The following is a 21,136-nucleotide window of genomic DNA, read 5'->3' on the forward strand; positions in this document are numbered from 1 at the left end:
TTCTTTCATGTCGGGTTGTTTGATTCATTCATGTTAAAATATTGTGTATCATAAATAGTAAGTTTAAATGCAACCATTTACGTCTTGTGAATGGTATATCAAACATAAAATAAATTTAAAGGAGCAGGAAAATGTACAATTATGAAAACAAATATAAAGTTATGGTAAGACTTGACACTCAGCAGAAAGGTGCCTGCTGTGCAGGATTTGGAAAAAAGGAATATCTCCTCATTGAACCTATTTCAACGGTACAGGGTATAGAGATACTGGGGGATAGAAGACAGTTAAGAAGGCTTGTTTCCCCCCCCCCCTCTCTCTCTCTCTCTCTCTCTCTCTCTCTCTCTCTCTCTCTCTCTCTCTCTCTCTCTGTCATGGCAACTCAATTTTGATAAGGAAGGGAAATTTTGAATCATTGGGGAAATGGGGTATGGAATGGAAATAGAAATCAAATATGGTAAAAGGGGGTGGGATTTGTGCTATGCCATCGCCTTCCCTTGCTCTTAAACCGTCATTCCTCAAAACATCTTTAAATTGCTACGTTCTTGGGATTTCGGAGGAGAAAAAGTTTGGGGATGATTGCCAGGACAAGAAAAATAACAAATTGGGAGAATGAAGCCATTCTTATAAAGGGCAGGGATATGGGGGTCTGTGGAGCCACTATGTCTCTCCAGGTTTGTTCTCACCAGTCGGGTGGTTTTTCGTTGGTTACCACCAAAACCAGAATGGCTCTTTTAGTCGCCTTCTACGACACGCATGAGCTGACGGTGGCTCAATTCTTTTCCCTCTCAGTTGAGGGACCACACGGGGTAGCAGTTACCTCTCTCTAGGGAGGCCAAAGAACAGAGAGAGAGAGAGACAGAGAGTACCAGAGGTACTCGCTCAACATGAATCACGTTTTCGGATTTTTACCGATGCTATTAGGTTATTTTACTCAAACAACTGAAACCGGATGTATTTGACTTCGAGATATCGCGAAACCGGAATTCCGGCATGAACCGGAAAACTGGCACCCATGGGTCTCAGCAAATGACTAAAACTTGGCCAAACTTAGTTCGAAAGACCCGTGATTTACAGTCTGGGACTTGCTTGGTCAGCTCACATAAAATTCGATTCCTGGAAGTTGGCAGGCCTTAAATTTACAGGCGGCTTAGACTACGTACGAATAAGATTTGCGCAGGGACTTCGCATACTGTGACCCATTTATTACTGAAAACGGAGGGTGTATTCGTACTTACAATACCAGTTATTTAACCGAACCAATCAATATATCCAACCTATTCTTAATGTGAACTTACTGACGGTGTATAGTGAAAATAATGCTATACTGCCAACTTTTTCAGCTCCTCCCCAAAAATGACGATATAGCAAAATTTACTGTGCAATAATTAAGTAGGAATAAGGTAGGCGCAAAAAAAAAAACAAAAAAAAAAGGGCTATGTTTATGTAAGAAACCTTTTCACCCTTTACCGCAAACCTACACACAGCATGCATCATAAGAGGAAAATTCTCTCTCTCTCTCTCTCTCAACACAGACTCACCCTCTCATACTGTTTTCTCTCTACTCCTTCCTCGTACATCTCTCTATCTTTCTCTCAACACACTCTCATATATCCTCCTCACTTACTTACTCCTTACTCCTTCTACTCCGCTTTCTTTTGCTTTTCATGTTAATCAGGTAAATAAACATTGCAACAGCAGAAAGACAAATATGCATATATATGCAATTTAATTTCTTTGTCATTCTTCTCCTCCTCTTCCTTCTTCAATATCCTCAATCTACTCTTCATATTCATGCCGTCCTCCTCTTTGTCGCCCTCCTCTTCTTGGTGTAATCAATTTTATTTCTTTACCTCCCCCCCCCCTCTCTCTCTCTCTCTCTCTCTCTCTCTCTCTCTCTCTCTCTCTCTCTCTCTCTCTCCCTGTTGATATAAACTGGGATGAATTAATAAGTCTATCGTCGGATATTTCAGGTATCATATTACAACTAAATTCCTACAACCTAACATCGCCATAACATCCATAAGGTCAATCACCAATACCATCACAAGAACAACAACCACTGATACAAGACCCTTTGAAAAACGGTTTTAACAGGTCATCGGATAATTGAGACATTGATCCAACCACGACAATAAATATTCTAATTTTTTTAAAACACTGAACATTCTATCTCGTGTAGATTGTTAGCTCTTCACGTCAGTATCGCCTTGTGTAACACCAAATGAGACGCAGAAAATCAATGTTATGTCGAAATACATAATGAGAATTACAAATATTGCATGTTCTTAATTTGGTAAATTATCTATATTCATCTTGTTACAAAAGATTAGGCAAATTCAATTTTCTATTTCTGGTTCACAACGGAGGATAACTAATAAATTTGATCCATTCCATAGACTCTCAACTCTCAGCCTTCGGAACCTACAGGATAATTAGAAAATTAAACGAGACTTACCTGTAAGTTGAAGTTTGATTAGAATTTTATAGACCCAAGAATATTCTTAGGCCTTGACCGAGAGAAAGCGTCCCTGCACATGCGCAATCACTATTTAAAGCTAATAGGCTACAATAGCTGTTACCATCAATTATCTAATTAAAAGACCTCAAATTGATTTGCAATTTTGCAAAAAGATGTATACATTCATGGGGTGGGATAAAAATGGGAAGGGCGGTCAAGGCCTAAGAATATTCTTGGGTCTATAAAATTCTAATCAAACTTCAACTTATGGGTAAGTCATTTTCTAATTTTATAGACCCAATGAATATTCATATGGCCTTGCCCGAGACTTTAAAGCCGTAACAGCTATTGTAGCGATCCAATATATAAACGGACATACACAATTATAAGCATATTCTTTCATTATGCTATATTAAAACGTTAAAACCTATCATAAAAGGAACAATGTTCTAAGCCATGAGGTTCCATATCTACTTTCCTTCAGTGTGTAAAAAGTTTTTTAAAACTATTGCAGCCAGTGTCCTAAGCCAGACACTGCATAGATAGTTATGATTACATTCATAACTCTGTGACTAAGTTCAGACACAGGTTAAACATGTTTAATCTATTTGCAGCCTGTGTCCTAAGCCAGACACTGCATAGATTGTCAATGAGGTATTAAATATAACTCTGTGATTCAGTCAGACACTGAGTAACAAGGTGCCAAATTATGATTTCAGTAAAAATTACTGTAATTGGTCATTGATGTTTTCATTATCAGCCTGTTGTTAAATCCAGACACTGATAATTATGTTCATAATAAGGATAAAATACTCACATCAACGTGCTTTCCATAAGACTGCTTTCCCAAATGCAGTTCCATCATCTTTTGCAATTGGTTATTGTAGAATTTAGCAAACGTCTTCTGACCAGACCATGCTGCTGCCTTAAGTATGACAGAAATATCTACATCTTTAGTAATAGCTGACGTCCTCGCAGCCCTGGTGCTGTGTGCTTTGAATATTTTTGTATTTATTCCCGACTTCATAAGAGTCAATTTAATCCATCGACCGATTGTTTCCTTAGTTACCGGTTTATGTGGACATGCATAACTCAAAAACAGTTGAGATGAATTTCTAAAAGGTCTAGTTAGTTTTATATATTCTCACAAATATGTTACAACACATAATCGTTTATTAAATGGGTATCCCGGTAATACTATGGAATTTTCATTATTTTTCGGGGTATTATGTTTCAACAATTTAGAAACATGAAAGATAGCCCGAGTTTGTGTAATATGACACTCTTCTAAATTTAACGAGTGAATGGTTTGGCATCTTTGTCCAGTGACTAAGGCACATAATGTGACTAATTTGAAAGTGAGCATTTGTAAAGTTAATTCCTTACAAGGTGAGCATTTTTCCAAAAAAATTAACAATATTGAAACGTCCCAAATTTTGGTGTATCTTGGTTTGCTTGGGTGAGCCAAGAAAATACTTCTCATCAAACGTTTTATTTTGTTATCATCTCCGATGGAAGGTTGGTCGAAAATGCAAGATAATGCAGAACGAGCAGTATTAACTGCACTATAACAAAGTCCTTTTTTAGAAAGGTGTAATAAAAATTCTAGACAGTGTGAAACACTATATTCCTCGACATCCCACTGTTTATCAGAACAAAATTCAATCCATTTCTTAAGGTAAACATTGTATTGTTTAACAGTATTTGGTCTCCAGCCTTTCATTAAAGTCTTGGCAACTCGCCGGGACAACCCTTGTCTTTTGAAATTGTTCCTGAAAAGACACATGCCATCAGTTGAAGTTTTGGGTATAGTGGATGTACTGCTGAGTGGTTTGATGGTAAAATTAACACATTTTTGGCTTTCTTCAGAAAAAGAGGAGGAAGGCACATCATTTCCATAAGTTTTGGATACCAAGGAGCTATTAGGCTTTTAACGAAATCGGGTCGAACGCCGAACCCGAACGCCGAACCCGAACGGATATAGCCTTCTCACGTGACCATGAACGAGATCTGGATAGTGAAGACTCTCAAGCGGTATGCAGCATCGGATCTAAGGTCACGTGATAGAGGATAGCTTGGGTTGCTGTTGGCTTGTGTTAGGGGAGGGGCAAGGTCAGTGTCATTCAATAGTATATAATTGTGCATGTGGCGCTCTATACAGAGAGAAAATTATAAATTGATTACGGGGGAAGGTGGGGGGAGGGTGGGTTGACCCACAAACGATCGAGGTGTTGGGCTTCGGGTAGACCGTGATACGAAATCAAAGAGAAAAGGCCGCTGGTACTTGGATGGTGGAAATGGTTGGGGGGGGGGGGGGGGGGGGGGGGTAGTGACAATCAGCATGGGATGTATATATTAACATTAATAATATAGGCAATAGATGACCAGGGATGTGTATTGTTTGTGTATTGTTTGTATATGTTTGTGTGTGTGTGTGTGTGTGTGTGTGTGTGCGCGCGCGTGTGTGTGTGTGTGTGAAAGGGATTACACAAAAACACCTTTCTCTGTAGCTTCCAAATGATTACGTATACGATAAATTTGAAACCCACATTGTTTGAATCAGCTCACTAATTAATTCCTGAGCCTTGAGATGGTGACGCAACTATTACATACAAGACCTTGCAGTCGAGACGGCAGGGCTTTTGGGTTACACAACCACTATTTACCCATCGGTCAGCGGTACTCTTTGATGTATACAACACTCACCGCCTTTACGCAAAGCCGCCTGCCCATAAATCAAGAGATGGTCTCCTAACTGTTCACAAGCGAACTGTCAAACGAGCAATCGATGATTGGATAAGAATCTCAAGATCTCATATAATAAGGTAAGTTTTGGAGAGGTGATATCCCCCCACCCGTCATCGGACAGAACTTTCATTGCGTTATATCATATGAGCTCCGCCTCCTCTTTCTATTCGGGAGTGACGAGATTAGACGAGAGGACGCGAGAAAAAAAATGGTCACGTGTTGGGCAAGTCGTTCGTTAGGCGAGCTTCGGTGTCTAACTATAACTCCGTATTGTCCAATGTGGCACGACCATCAATATCTTTGTACTTTGGTCTTCTTGGATTTTCCTGAGAATCCTGGAGATAAGATTAAATGGTGGGAAGATATACCCGTAAGTATCCCATTTATGTTGAAATGAGTTAATGGCACAGGCTTCGGGGTCGGGATAGAAGGACATATATATATAGGTAATTGTCTGTTTGCACGAGAAGCAAACAGATCTATTTCAGGGCATCCAAATTTCTCACATAACCTATCAAAAACTTCTGGGTGTAATTTCCATTCTGTATGAATTCTAACTTTCCTACTGTGTGAATCGGCTATATTTGATTTTCCAGCTATATGATAAGCAGACAACCAGATTCCTCTTCCTATACACCACAAGATGATTTGTTTAGTATAATAGTTAACAAGTCTAGAGTGTGTACCCCCAAGATTATTAATGTATGAAACGGCAGTCTGATTATTCATTTGGATCTGTATATGACAATTCTTAAAATCACACAGGGACTGAATACCCAACAACCCTGCTTTGATTTCGAGAACATTTATGTGGAGTTTGGACTCCTCTTCTGTCCACATGCCGTGTGTATTTCTATCATTGAAAACTGCCCCCCATGCATAACTAGATGCGTCTGTTTGAATAGTGACATCTGCATTACCATGAGAAATAATTTTCCCACTATAAACTCCCTCTTTAATCCACCATTGTATTTCTTGTACACATTCTTCATTAAGATTAAAGAGTGGTAAAGTTATTAAAATTATAATTTGTCTCTAATGATCTAATTTTAAGCTTTCCCAGTTCTCTATAATAAAGCGGACCATATTCAACCGCTGGGAAACTAGCCACAAAGACTCCAATTAATCTTGCTAATTCCCTTACTGTAAGGGAGGTATGACTTATCACATTCTTTGACATCTGGATGATATGATTTCTTTTATCCTCACCTAAACTTATTTTCATCAGTGTCGAATCTAGAATGAAACCTCAATGTAATAGCTTTTGCTTAGGTTCATATATAGATTTATCAGAAAGTTCAAAACCTAACGAAGTCAGAAGTTGCTTAGTAATTATAACGTTTTCCTGACATTCTTTATGATTAGAGAGCCTTGTAGATAGAAATCATCAATGTACACACTAGACAAAAAACCTCTTTGTCCCAAAAAACCTAACACTGGTTTTAAAATTTTGGTAAACAATCTTGGGCTATCTCGAAACCCCTGAGGCAAAACCATATATTTATAAACTTGACCCTCAAACATAAATTTTAAGAATTTTGTAAAATCGGGGTGCATTGGGATGCTATGAAAAGCATTGGATATATCAATACATGCCATGTAGCAATTTTGTTGCATGAGATTAAGGCACGTAGTTAGTCCCTCCATCTTGAAGTGAGTAAATTTAACAAAATTTTTATTCAAGCATTTGAGATTAAGAATGGGTCTGTATTTGTTGTTATTCGATCTTTTCTCTCTTAAGAAAATATTATTTATGTAATCTCCCTCTTCAACAATGCTTTCCTCAATTACTTCTTGTTTCAATAATTCCCCAATTATAGCCCTTAATGCTATGGTTTCCTGTGCATTAAATTTCAATTGATGGGGAATTTTATTTTGAATTGTTGGAGAAATTGTTTGTTTGTTTGTTTTTAGGTGTTTAACGGCGCTTTCGACACTATTTAGGTCATTTAAGCGCCCGTTTCTGTTTTTTATCAATTTTTATCGGCCTTGAGGGGCCATAGCTGCTCAAAACGTGTACTGTTGTAATAAAATCTTTATAAAATCATAACAGTAACATGTTTGTTTTGTAAAAATATCTATTTACAATTTCTGCAGGAGTTCACATTCCTGCAGATACTTTAAAATTGTAAGCGGATCGACCGACTGGAACAGAGACTTCAAGTCTCTGTTATCATAATGTTGTGACCTTATCTGTTCTAATTCTGTACATTCAATTAAAATGTGTTGAACTGTGAGGTCACAGTTAAATCTTCTGCAGAGGGGTTTTTCATCCCTCTCCAGAAGGAAACGGTGAGTGAGGGCAGTATGTCCGATCCGGAGTCGAGTTATTTTGACCTCGTCTCTTCTTTTTAGCCCCGAGTTGGGTCTGAGGCCGAGGTCACTTTTAATTTGTTTTAATTTGTTATGTACATCTCGACTCCAGGATCGTTCCCATTCTTTTCGGACATTATTTTTTATATTGATCTTTAAATCCGCGTGTGGGATTTTACTGCCCTCTTGTAATTCTTGGCTCACCGCCTCTTTTGCCAGTCGATCCGCTTCTTTGTTCCCCTGGATACCCACACGACTAGGTACCCAGAGAAAACAAACTTTCTTTTTTTTAAATAAATAATTTATTTGCACCTTCCAAGATACTTATGAGTCTTGGATAGGTGCAATAAAAATTTGAGATCCCCTTAAGTACGGACAGCGAGTCAGACAAGATCAAGAATTTGTTCTTATTCGATCTTTCAGCCAAACGGAGAGCATTTAGGATTGCTCTCGATTCCGCTGTAAAGATCGAAACATTTTTATCCAGGCGAAGTGATCCTGTGCCTTCCGATGAGTGATAGGCACATCCTACTGCATCTGCGCTCTTTGAACCATCCGTGAAGATGTGAGTATAATTTTTGTATGTTTGTAATATTGCTTTTAGTGTCTGTTTGTAAATATGTGGGTCTGTTTGTGATTTTTCGAGTTTTGTTAGATCCAAATTTATGTTTGGTCTATGTATGGACCATGGTGGTGTCTTTGCCTGGACGTATGGATGTATCCTATCTAGACTGATGTTCATGTCTGCGATGTCTTTTTTTATTCTGCAACCTAATGGTGGTGTCATTTTTGGGTGCTTGCGAAATTTTTCTTCTAGTGTCCTATCTGTGTAGTGTACGTGTTTGTGTGCTGGGTTGTCGTGCAGCGATGTGACCTTAGTAACATACTGGAGAGCCAGTTTTTTCCTCCTGAGATGGAGAGGTGGCTCATCTGCCTCAGCATAAAGGCTTGCCACTGGAGAAGTGCGGAAAGCCCCGAGTTCCAAGCGCAGTCCCTGATGATGAATTGGGTCCAGCATGCCTAAGTAGGATGGTTTTGCAGAGCCGTAGACAAAAGATGCGTAGTCCAATTTTGATCGAATAAGGGTTCGGTAAATCTTTAGAAGAGTGTTAGTGTCCGAACCCCATTCCATGCTCGACAGAACTATCATTATTCTCATTGCTTTCATGCATCGCAGTCTGAGATCTTTGATATGGGCGAGGAAATTTAGTTTCCTATCAAAGATCAAACCCAGGAATCGGGCTTCGTCCTTTACCTCAATTCTGGAATTGTTGAGATAAAGGTCAGGCTGTCTGATGCAGGTGCGTTTTCGGCAGAAGTGGACAGCTACTGTTTTTGATGGGGAGAAGGAGAAACCATTGAGATTTGCCCACTCCGACAGTTTGTTGAGTTGGAGTTGTAACTGTCTCTCAATGGTGTCCATACTCGATTTACTTCGATAGCATACAAGAAAGTCATCAACACATAAGGGACAGTCAACATTCTGTCTCATTGCATTCACTATTGAGTTTATTTTAATCTCAAACAGAATGGGAGACAGAATGCTACCCTGTGGAACTCCCTCTTCCTGATCAAATGGATCAGAAAAGGTGGATCCTGCTTTGACCTGAAAGGATCTGTTGTTTAAAAATGCTCTGACAAACATTGGAAGGTTTCCTCGTAGACCAAGATTGTGCAGATCTTTGAGGATTCCGAATTTCCAAGTTATGTCAAAGGCCTTCTCCAAGGTCAAAGAAGATTGCTACCAAGTGCTCACCTTTGGCAAAGGCCTCACGAATGAAGCTCTCTAGTCGAACAAGGTGATCAACAGTTGATCTGTTCTTTCGAAAGCCACATTGGAGGTCGGAGAGGGAGTTGTTGTGTTCCAAGTAGAACATCAGACGCTTGTTGACCATTTTCTCCATCAGCTTGCATAGGCAGCTGGTGAGGGAGATTGGTCGGTAGTTTGAAGCGTCCGAATGGTCTTTCCCAGGTTTTGGGATTGGAATCACGGTAGCCAGATTCCAGCTCGGTGGAAAAGTCTGTGTTGTCCATATCTTGATATAGATATTCAAAAGGACAACCAGACTATCTTGTGGAAGATGTCGGAGTATTTCATAACTGATGTTGTCAGGACCCGGTGCTGTGACATTTGTGTCACGGAGGCAGGCACCCAACTCCTCAAGTGTAAATGGTTTGTTATAGTCTTCAGTGTTTGTAGATGTAAAGTTTATTGGTGTGTTTTCTGCGTTTTGTTTATGGCGCAGAAATTGTGGTGTGTGGTGTGCAGACGAGGAGTAGTGCGCCAGCCTGTTGGCAATTTCTTGTTCTGTTTCAGCCACAGATCCATCGGGACGCGAAAAGTGATTTAGTGAATCACTATCAGATCCCTTCAGTTTCCGTAACATCTTCCACACCCTATTCAGGGGTGTCTGGCTATTTATTTTTGAGACAAAGTTTTCGAAGGATCTCCGTTTGTTTTCTCGGAAGATCTTCCTACACATCGCTTTCCTGTATGCTTTTTTCTTCTCCCGTAGGGCCGCTCGACATTCCTCTGTAAACCAGGGATTGTGTTTTCTTGGTCTTCCAGAGGTTGTTGGTATTGTCGAGCTGCAGATATTTGTTAGAATATTTTTGAATTTGTCATAGCTGTCCACCTCTGTCGTAAGGAGTCTGTGACACTCCTGTGAGAAAGTTTCCCAATCTGCTCGCCGAACACTCCAACGTTTGGGCTGTGGGGCCCTTGAAGTCAGGGTGATGTCGAGGCAGACTGGAAAATGGTCAGAACCGTGATCGTCATCGATCACAGTCCAGGAGAGCTCTGGAGCTAGTGTAGGATCACAAAAAGTGAGATCAATGGCAGACGTGGTAAGATTGTGAATATCTACCCGTGTTGCCTCGAGACCGTTTGCCAAGTATACATCCATTTTCATTATGAATGCCTCCACTGCCTTTCCCTCTGGTTTGTGTCTGTGTTTCCCCAGAGAGGACTGTGAGCATTGAAATCTCCCATTATCACATAGGGAGGGGGGAGTTGGTTTAGAACTCCCTCTAGCTCAGCAGACTGGAGGCCATGATCTGGTGGGATGTATACAGAGCAGATGGTGATTGGTCTGTGCAATGTCACTCTCACTGCTATTGCATGTAGATTTGTTTTCATTGGTATCAAGCGGTGGGGGGTGCTCTTCGTAATGAGAATTGAAACTCCCCCACACGCTATCTGGCCATCAGAGTGAATCAGATGATTGGCGGTATATCCTTTTACTGTGTAGTCGTCTGCCGGTAATTTTGTTTTCTGCAGACAGACTACATCAGGATTCCTCTGGAGGAGGAGGTCCAATTCTGTTCTATTTGATCTGATCCCCCTGATGTTCCAGGAAATTAATCTTGTCTGACTAGGTATCCTAATTTTTTGTGGGGAGGTTAGGCAGTATGCCTGCCTTCAACCCTTTTACTTTTATTCTCCTAGGAGGAGAGTGTGGGGGGGCCTCTCGGTTTATTTAGGGCTGAGTTTTTTTTAACCCTTGGGATTTTTTGGTCCCTCTGGGTTCTTAGATTTTTTGGGGCTTTGAGGCCCCTCAGGGGGATCTGTGGATCCCCCAACTGGTGTTAGTGGCTCCATATTCTGGGAAGGGGTGGGGTTTTGTTTTTGGGGGGATAGAGAGGGCTCAAGGGAGTGGAGATGGGGGTGGGTCCAACATCCACGCCCATGAGGGGGAGGTGTTTCACATACTGCGGCGTCATTGACCACAGATCCAGAGTGCAAAAATCACCACGGATCTATGGAACTCAAATGTGGGTGCACTGTACCCGTGATCTCTGCAGCTTGCATAGCCGATGACAACCATCAATTCTCGTGTATGCCAGTGGCAACAGGCTTCATTGACGGGAAGCGTGCGACTGTTCTGCGTGACAGCGGTTGTAGCTGCGTGGTGGGACGCAAGGGAATATTGTCACCAGATAAAGTGAGCGACAGGAAGACACCAGTTTAGCTCCTAGATGGTAGCATTGCAATAGCTTCCGTGGTAGAGGTGGAGTTGAGATGTCCATACTACGATGGGCCGGTTTCGGCAATGCAAATGGACAACACATTATATGATGTGGTTGTCGGGAATATTCCCAATGCAAAATGCCCAGGAATTACTATAGGGGAAGTGAATGCGGTGGACACGAGGTCCGCTGCGCACAAGAAGGGCAAGAAGCCATTGACGAAGCCGATTGCGTCAAATATCGATATCACTGTCAAGCAGTTAGTGGAGAAACAAACTAAAGACCAGACACTGGTGAAGTGCATGCAGATGGCACAGACCGGAGAGGTAAGACAGACTGGCCGATCTAACGAGACTTGGTATGGTTTCGAAGATGATGTCCTCGTCCGGTATTTTAGGCCAAAGCGGACCAATCATGGAGATGTCATGAGACAATTGGTCGTTCCGAAGGACCTTAGACCCACGGTCATGAAGTTGGGTCATGAAAATATACCTGCTGGGCACATGGCCGCTAAGAAGACTACTGACCGGATTCTCAACGAGTTCTTCTGGCCCAGCGTGTGGACCGATGTCCAGCGATTTTGCCAGTCGTGTGACCGATGTCAGCGATCAGTACCTAGAGGGTGAATACCCAAAGTGCCTCTTGAGACTGTTCCCTTGAGAGATGAACCGTATTGTCTTGGGTGCGCCAAAGCGTAGATCGTTCTAACATGTAAACAGGAAACTGTTGTCAAGGGAGCAACGTTACCCAGTTGTGGAACGTGAATGTCTTGCTCTAGTTTGGGCAATACAGAAGTTGAGCACGTATCTGGTCGGGAGACAATTTGTCATTGAGACAGATCACGCGCCTCTTCTTTACTTGAATCGAGCGAAGTCCGAGAATGGCAGACTCATGCGTTGGGCTCTGTTATTGAGTCAGTATCGGTTCACCCTGAGGTCTGTTAAGGGAACTGACAACCATGCGCCGGATTTCTTGTCTCGGATGTGAACATTTCGTTCAAATTATTGTAACAAAATTGTGTTTTTGTCTTAAGAAGGGGGCTGTGTCACGAAATGTTGTAATGAATGTTTACTTAGGTGTATTGAATACGCTAGACCTAATGTTATTCTTAGTTCGTAATGTCTAACTTAATATCCCGCTGTGATGATTATGTCGTATACGTCCTTTTGTTGTTGAGTTCTGTGTAATAGATATAGGGACTGATCTTGGTATTGCGTAGGACCGCTTAAGTTGTTTTAATTTATGTTCGGAAATGTCATAGGTCATGGATTTTCCCGTTGAATCATTTCCTGGCACACAAAAAGAGACCATTTCTTTTAGTATTTCTTTTCTTTTAAAATTCTGTTTCTTGGTTTTTGTAAAACTTTCATCCTCCCCATTCACCAGTTGGCTGTCCGACGATTCGGACGTATTTTATTCTCTATGCAAAGTCCAGTCGATGCTGTTTTGCAAGAGTTGTATTTAATTTTATTAAAATCAAATTGTGATTTGAATTGTTACAGGCCTTGTGGTTGGTGGAATTATTCATTTGATTCAATCTTTCTGCTTATATTATGAGTTTATTAATACTAATGATTTTCTAATTTAGTAGTTTGTGCTAAGCACGTAGGGCAGTGACCACGTGTGTTGAGAAGTTTATAGTGTTGTGATATGTGTAAAGGTGATCTAGTTTAAGTATTATTGCTTTTGTTTTTCTATGGTTAATTAAATATTGTTTTCTTTCCCATTCTAGTGGGCCTGTTGATTTGGGGCAAAAGCCAAAGAAACTATTATATGAATTAACTCTAACCCTGTTGAATTTTGGATGTAAGACCTTTCTTCTTTTGATTTGTGGCCAAAGCCAGAACATTTTAATAGCCTTATCCTTGGCCGATGCCATCGATATTATACCCATATATGTATATTGTTCATATCCGGCCAAAGCCGTGGACATTTTAGTTTTATTGTTATAAGGCCGACGCCTTAGAACACTCTTTGAGTTTGGACAGTACAAATTGTGACATTAGAAAGAAAGGACGACAGACTGCATCATCTCAACTAGAGGAAGAAGCCCTGACGTACCTGTGACGGACAGATCATATTTTTGTTCTATGTGTTCTGTAAAGGTAAGGGGCCCCACCTTCTTGTGAAATCTGTTTGTCACTCTTTGGCATTGTCACTTTGTGACAACCACCTAAAGCTAAATCGTTTCCTTCACTTACATTTAATATGGTTTGTTGCGACGACCCTGTTGTCGAGTTTTATTGCGGGAAGTTCTAGTATTTGTTGTTGTTGTTGTTGTTTGTGTAATGTTTTCCGCTGTTGTTGTACACAAGGTTTTTCCTGTCTAAAAAAGATAACCTTTTCTTTAAAAAGAACGGCTTGCTTTGATGTCTTTGGTATGGTTTGACACGATTGACTCTTTGAGAAACCTTCAGGGTTTCCGAGACATCTTTGACTTTCTCTGTCAATTGTTTTCCAAAAAGAGAGTCCTCACACGGATACTGCTCAGAACACAATGATGAGAATTCCAATTTTACTCCAGATTTAAAATTCTGTCGTCTATGTAAATCCAGGCTGTGTGATCCTTCTGCTAACAACGCCACGGAATTTGCACAGGAATTAGTGATGGAGTCTATATCCTGTTGACAAACTGAATCTATATTTATTTTGGTCAGTTTTTCGAAACACATCGTCATGGCGCATAAGCTTTTCATGAGTGTTGTTTGTATTTTTTGAATACTCGAGTCAGTTTGTCTAGTTTCTTTTTGGACCATCTTAAAAATTTCTGGATTACAAGTAAGAGTCTCCATTCTGCCACAATTTTTAGGTTTTATATATTTTTGAAATAGTTGGTCCCTTTCCGATATTTGCATTCCATTGCACAGGATATTATTAACTCCCATTGCTAGGTCCTCGTTAATTAGAGGCCCTTCAATTTCCTTTGTACCTGATACATCTTTAAAATAGGAGATTGATGAAGACGTTTGTGCTTCTGACACTTCACCGTCTTCTTGTCCATCATTAACACTGTTAATTGTTTCGTAGTCATTCAGCGTGTCACATTCTGTCATCTCCTTATCGTATGCATTTTTTAACTCCGTGACAACCGGAATGATCGCCATGAGCTTATTAAGATGTTTAATTTCTGAAAGTTCGCCGTCGCCACCATTATCAGGTTTTTTACTTCTCTTTACTTTGGAAGGCTCGCCCTTCTTCCTACCTTCAGTCTTACTAGCAAACACATCACTCCTATTTTCACCGTCATCACTGTTATTTTTACTCTGACTGGTTTCATTGTCACACGCCGTCCTGTTAAGGAACTGGGTCAGTGGGGCGTCCGACGCCATTGTCTTAATTCATAAGTGCAAGCGCGAAATCACCCACGATAAAATGAAATCGATAACAATCCACTAAATATCTTAATAATTGAAGAACAAAATCATAATCCACGAATCATCACATGATAATTTAAGCCCAAATTAATATATTTTCAATAACAATTGCATCGATATAAGTATATAATTAATTTTAAATCCAAGAGAATTAAAAACACGATGATTGCTTTACAAGGTTCATTTTTTAAGTGATTGCGCATGTGCAGGGACGCTTTCTCTCGGGCAAGGCCATATGAATATTCATTGGGTCTATAAAAGTATAGAGTGATGAGGGGGAAGGCTGCCTGAACCATGGGATCACAAAAAATACTAACGAAAGAAGGTGAAAATTTAAATTCTTCGGATGGAAACAGTACTGTGCTGTTTCCATTGGAAGTTTTTCCATTTTCTCCATATATTTAGGAGTTGGTCCCAAAGGATCGGACATCGGGATACCAATGGCGACTATTGGAAAATATTGGCGAGAAAGTGATGAACACCTTGAGAGATAGAGGAATCGACAACATACTGACAGTGACAGATGCATTTGGTGCTATACTGCTCAGCCATGATAATAAAGGGAACCTTTGAAAATATCAGGTTTCATTGGTCACTTCGCAATATGCTTGAGCTGAAGCCATTAAAAAGGAAAACAACCTGGGTCAAATCACTTCAATAAAATACAAATTTTTTGTGCCCGTAATTATAGCCCGATTTATGGAAGATAAGCTGTGTATGTATTCCGCATCTGTATGTATGCTTGGACATAATGAAGGCTCAGTTAAACGAGATTTATCACATACACACACTTTGTCATTTATAGGGGATGCTGTGGAACGAAAACATTAAAGGGATTACCTATTCGTCCTTCCTTAAACGGAGTATCTATTCGTCCATAAGGTCATATTCTTAAAAAGTGTCTAGACGTCCTTCAGTGCTTATGCAAATTAGGTAGGCGTGAAATAAGCACAGGGCAATTGACGGGAAGGCCGTTGTGTATATTTGTCACCATATTGTTTTTATGGAGACCTTCCGAAAGATTCTAGCAGAAGCATTTCTTTCAATTTGAATTTTCACCGTGGATCTTTTGTCATCATATAGAAGCATTTTTAAAAGTCTAGAACAAACCTTGATCGACTTGTGAACGTTTAAAATTTCCTAATTTTTGATTCTCAGCCGCCATTTTGATTTGTGAAATATTGAAAGGTAGTGAGTGCAAAGCAGTCCTAGGTATGGAAACCTTCTAAAAGCTCCTAGCGCTAGCATTTCTTTCTATTTTTATTTTCTCCGTGGGTCTTGTTCAGGTGTTTATTTATTCAATTTGTCATCATTTACTAGAAGCATTTTAAAAAGTCTAGAACAAACCTTGATAGATTTGTGAACGTTTAAAATTTCCTAAATTGACCAATGTTTTGATGGGAGACTTTTCAAAAGCTCCTAGCGCTAGCATTGCTTTCAATTTGTATTTTCACCGTAGATCTTTTGTCAGGTGTTTATTTATTCAATTTGTCATCATTAAAAAGGTCTAGAGAGGTGCGCCTGTAGAACCCACATTTAGCTCCTTGAAAGTTCCCAATCATTCATTTAGATAGAAATTTTTTTTAATCTTAACGCCTACTGTCAAAAAGGCAGTTTAGATTTGAAGATGCATTTGTTTTCTATAAAATAACATTCGGTACTAGACAATCCTTGATGAATTTCAAAAGTTAAGTTTGAAATTATTTCATGATTCAATCCTCGCGAAATCGTCAGGTTTCAAGTCAATTCCCAAGTCGTTGTCACCAAAAGATAGGTTTTAAAAAAAGTTTATTTAGAAAAAGATTACGGAAGAAGTGTCACTAGATATGCAATTTGGTGCATAAGTGCAGTAAAAAATGGTGCGCAAAATAAATTTGTAGCGGATGCGTGAGTGTGTGTGTGCATGTCTCTCTCTCTCTTTCTTATTTATTTTGGGAGTGCTATGTACACGTTAACGGGGCATCTAGCCTCAGGATCTACACGTACCTGGTTTACAATTGCAATACAACAAGCAATGGATGGCCCTCGTTGTCGTGAGCGTGTGCGCCCGCTCGTGTGTGTGTTTGTGTGATTTTTTTAAAAATCAAAACAATTTTAACCATTAATGGCGAGATTCAATCTTACACTACCCAAACTTCAGATCTTAGTCTTAATGTTATCATTAAAAGACAAGCTTTGCGATTGTAGTTTAATTGAAGCCCGAGTTGAAAAACACTCTTACTGCTCTCTTGATGGAAACGATTTATCCTGCATAAGCAATCTGGAGAAAAAAAAAATCAGTGTCACTGTAAGAGGTTAACATTTCACGAAGTACGCACTGTGAAGCACCTCTGTAACACTCTTTTGATCTACGTCATCAGGCAACCTTTCACCTTTCCCATTCCCCCTTACTCTCTCTTGTCATAGTGTTATCCCTTCCCCTTCCCATCTCATTGTAAAATGAAAACTTTCTGCTCAGTTTGCAAATACATGTGTGATTGATTTTTTCTCTCTCACTAGGCTCGGATTAAAAAACAAGACATTGGGTTATGGGTGTCTAATGCCAAAGTATAGATTCTCTGGCCAATTTAGTCATGCATTTGTCAACCCAGCTGTTTATGTTCTGCCTATAACACACAATAAGTGGAATTGTGGGGGTAGAAATCAAAGTCATAAGTTACCATGCACAAGAGCCGTATTGGGAATTGGTTTCTGAGGGTCATGCAAATACCAAAACTTTTATGGAAAGGTCTTTGTTTTGCTATCTTGACACAAACAAAACCGAGATGTCTTGATTTGTGACCTAGTTGTAAATTGAAAACAAAAAATCAGTGTCAGTTAATGCAGTGTTCCTGCATCCTGTGAGACTACTACCGCACTTACTAATCATAAAAAAGGAATCAGCAATCAACAATACTAAGTTGAAAAATAAAAAAAGGGGGGGCGGGGAGGGGGGAGCAAACCCAGTAGCAATGCAACCTTTTAGAGGCGAAATTCGATCTTTGACCTAACACCAAATCCCGTTTTCATCAAAAGACAAGTAACGGTAAAACGATTATAGATAATTGAAGTCTGAGTTGCAATACTCCGACTGCTCTCTTGGTGGAAATGCTGTATTCTCCGTTAACAATAAGGAAAAGGCTAATCGGACCAGAGTCTGAATTGCTTCCCGTGGCAAATCGGACCCGAGTCTGAATTGCTTCCCGTGGCAATTCGGACCCAGAGTCTGAATTGCTTCCCGTGGCAAATCGGACCCGAGTCTGAATTGCTTCCCGTGGCAATTCGGACCCAGAGTCTGAATTGCCTCCCATGGCAATTCGGACTTGAGTCTAAACTAAATAGAACTCCGTGGCTAACCTGGGTCGAGTCTGAATAGTCTCCTATTGCTCTTCGATTTGGAATACTGCAATGCAATGCGCCCGAATAATGAACTTATCATAATAGTATCATTAGTGAAACTCTCAGTTACTATTCCGTTTGCAGTTATAGAAACCGTATTGGTCTTCCTAAACACACCCACACTCATGAGTATCTCTAAGTAAATAAAAACAGAATAATCTCACACACACACACACTCCCCCCCCCCCCCCCCAACAACCATTTCCACAACCCAAGAGCCGGCGACTTTTTCTCTTTGATCTCGTATCATCATGTTCTCCCCTGCGTCCAGCGCCTCGGTCGTTTGTGGGTTACCCCCCAATCCTATTACCGGTTGATCATTTTCTCTTTGTATTCAACCAGTGCTTATTTTATTAATAGGCACCTAGTCCAGTATATTATCTAATAATATTAGTATTAGACGTATATTAGTACTCTGCCCCTACACCAGTGGCGGGGCTCTATTGCATGGTTTGCTGCCAAGAATCGCCTCTATTATAAGTTTTAGAAATAAAACAGCATATTTTTTAAATTAAAAAAGAATTAAGATAATGCCTTTTGTCGAAGCCCGACCCATACTGCCTTTAAATGAAACGTTCAATGCCCAAAGTCATATTATTCTTTCACCGCATTTTTTCAAGGCCGCAAATGGCAAAATATATAATGTTGATATGTCAGGCATGTATCTTTTGCAACATGCTCATGGCAAATCAAATAAATCTTCCAATCATTACACAAAGACACTCTTTTATCTATGCGAGGGCAAATTGATTGTTAATGTTGTCAATAGCGACTACAATTGTAATCTTCCAAAGACCACGAATATTTAGATCTATGTTTTAAGTTGTTGTTTTTTTTAAGGCGCTTGCAACACATTTGTCATATCAGCGCTAGTAAAAAGGGAGAAATTGGATAGGAAAAAGTTCTAGAATTACAATTAAAAAGTACCCAAGAAAAAGTAAGACAAAGGGGAATAATTGATCACCGCTTTTGAAGGTATAGTCATCTTCGGGAGTTCTAAAACGTGACTTGCTCGCTCACTCACCCTCCTACCGATTGACAACTGACAACTGAGAACGAGCAGCTTCCCCCAACCCTACCACGCTTCACTTTCGACCCAGCTTCCACTTCCGACACTTCCAGTGATTGCGTAGGCGCATTGTGGCAGGAGTCCGAATTGCCACGGGAAGCAATTCAGACTCGGGTCCGAATTGCCACGAGAAGCAATTCAGACTCCGGTCCGAATTGCCACTTCGTAACAATAATAAAGATAAAAGTGAACTATTATATGAAAGCAAAAAATTAGCTTCCTTGACATGCCCAAGCGACACGTATCCCTGCATCCACCCATCCCTCCAATCTCACGGTGGTGGTGGCAACGGAGGTAGTGGTGGTGGCGGCGGCAGCGGCGGTATAAAAAGGCCCTTTTCCTTTTATTCAATCAACTTGTCTGTTGTGGACCCTAGTAGTCTCTAAATGTACAAGACATAATACTCACTTTTTTCTGCTCCAACAAAAAATATCAAACCCCCACCGATCTAATTATTTGTAACAGACGACAAATTTCTCAAAACGGTCACATGACACTGTAAAAACAACACTGGTAGTCCATGAAAGCTTATTTACGGCATTTCCTTTAACTTTAAACTTTTAAACCGTGTAAACAACGAACTTTAGTTTTGAGTCGACTCTGTATTTTTTAACGAAAAAAGGTCTGAAAAAATCAAAATGTTTCTAAGAAAGTTGAAAGATGCAAGTTTTTGAAACAGAGGTAGGTTTTTTTTTTAATATTTCTCTCGGGAGACCTTCCATATGCTTACATCCCAAGTATTCTTGTTCTAGTAGGGGGTTTGGGACTCCCCCCTCTCAAACCCCAAGTCCAAGAGTTTAGGGGTGTGGGGAAGATTTGATGTCACTGATTATTGTCATAGGTTTATGTTGTTGTTGTTGTAAGTGTTTTGTTAGGGTATGACTGACGTGTCTCGATCAGGCTGTTGTGAGTAATCTTCATGTGTTTGTTCACTGTCTCCCGCGTAAACGTGACGTCATCGTGTCTCCTATAAAAGCTTGTGACACCCTTCATTCTTTTCTCTTCGACACCAAGCCTAATTCTAGATCTAGACCTAGACGTTTGTATCTGACAGATCCGATCCGCCATACTATGTTTTAGAATTAGACTGTACCGGGACGATTCCCGATGTGCTTTTAGAGCATTTTTAACCGCCCATATATGTCCTCTACATATATGGAGAACGCCCACTTCGGTGGAGACTTTTTCTGAACTTTTTCCTTATTTTGCTTTGCACATCGTGAACGAGATTGGGAAATCCGTTCACGACAGGTGGTTTGGGAGGGGGGAGACTTAAAAAAAAAAGTTTCCCCCCTCCCAAAGCCCCTACTGGAACAAGAATACTTGGGAGGTAGCAGCTTATGGAAGGTCTCCCTTACTTTAACGTGAATGCATGCTCAAGGCGAATTGCACTTTTCAAGGACTTGGTACGCAGGAGGTGCGCCTCTCTAGAACTGTGAACGTTTAAAAGTTCCTAATTTGACCATTGCTTTGAATTATTTACCTGAACATCCCCACCGAAAAAGATGATGTGCTGAGTTGATGTCCGAACATTCCCTAGAATGAAAATATCGTTACAGCGAGCTGAATAGCCAGGAACAGCATACAATCTTCGACGAACAAAACCGTCGATGTCCATCGTTTTAAGTAGCTACTTGTACAACAATTAACAATCAGGGTTGCCAGATATATTTTTGCCAAAGAGCCAAATCTACGGCGAAAAGGAGCCCAAAAAAATCCCCAAATTAACTTTAAGGACCAACTTTGGGAGCCAAACATATAATACTAACGAAAGAGTGAAAATGGAAAGGCTTCGTATGTTTTGTTCCCATACGAAGCCTTTCCATT

At 40.3% G+C, this 21,136-nt stretch overlaps 2 protein-coding genes across 2 annotated transcripts in view; both read right to left on the minus strand.

The window, feature by feature from the left end:
• The window catches only part of LOC144965511 (mitochondrial protein C2orf69-like), a 52,316-nt gene that overhangs the window by 31,045 nt on the left and 135 nt on the right, over positions 1-21,136 (minus strand). The window lies entirely within an intron of this gene.
• On the minus strand, positions 8,325-20,932 carry LOC144965510 (uncharacterized). The gene is made up of 2 exons (XM_078900914.1): positions 20,793-20,932; positions 8,325-17,122 (listed from the first exon to the last, which is right to left on the minus strand). The coding sequence occupies exon 2, from the start codon at positions 14,815-14,817 to the stop codon at positions 13,744-13,746; it is 1,074 nt and encodes a 357-aa protein (XP_078757040.1). The 5' UTR covers positions 14,818-17,122; positions 20,793-20,932; the 3' UTR covers positions 8,325-13,743.

Source organism: Berghia stephanieae, chromosome 2 (assembly GCF_034508935.2).
Source record: "Berghia stephanieae isolate SIO BIC M18660-M18661 chromosome 2, UCSD_Bste_1.3, whole genome shotgun sequence".
Taxonomy (NCBI): Eukaryota; Metazoa; Mollusca; class Gastropoda; order Nudibranchia; family Aeolidiidae; genus Berghia; species Berghia stephanieae.

Excerpts from the sequence above, each read along its gene's own strand:
- LOC144965510 (XM_078900914.1), bottom strand. The coding sequence starts at position 14,817 with ATGGCGTCGGACGCCCCACTGACCCAGTTCCTTAACAGGACGGCGTGT.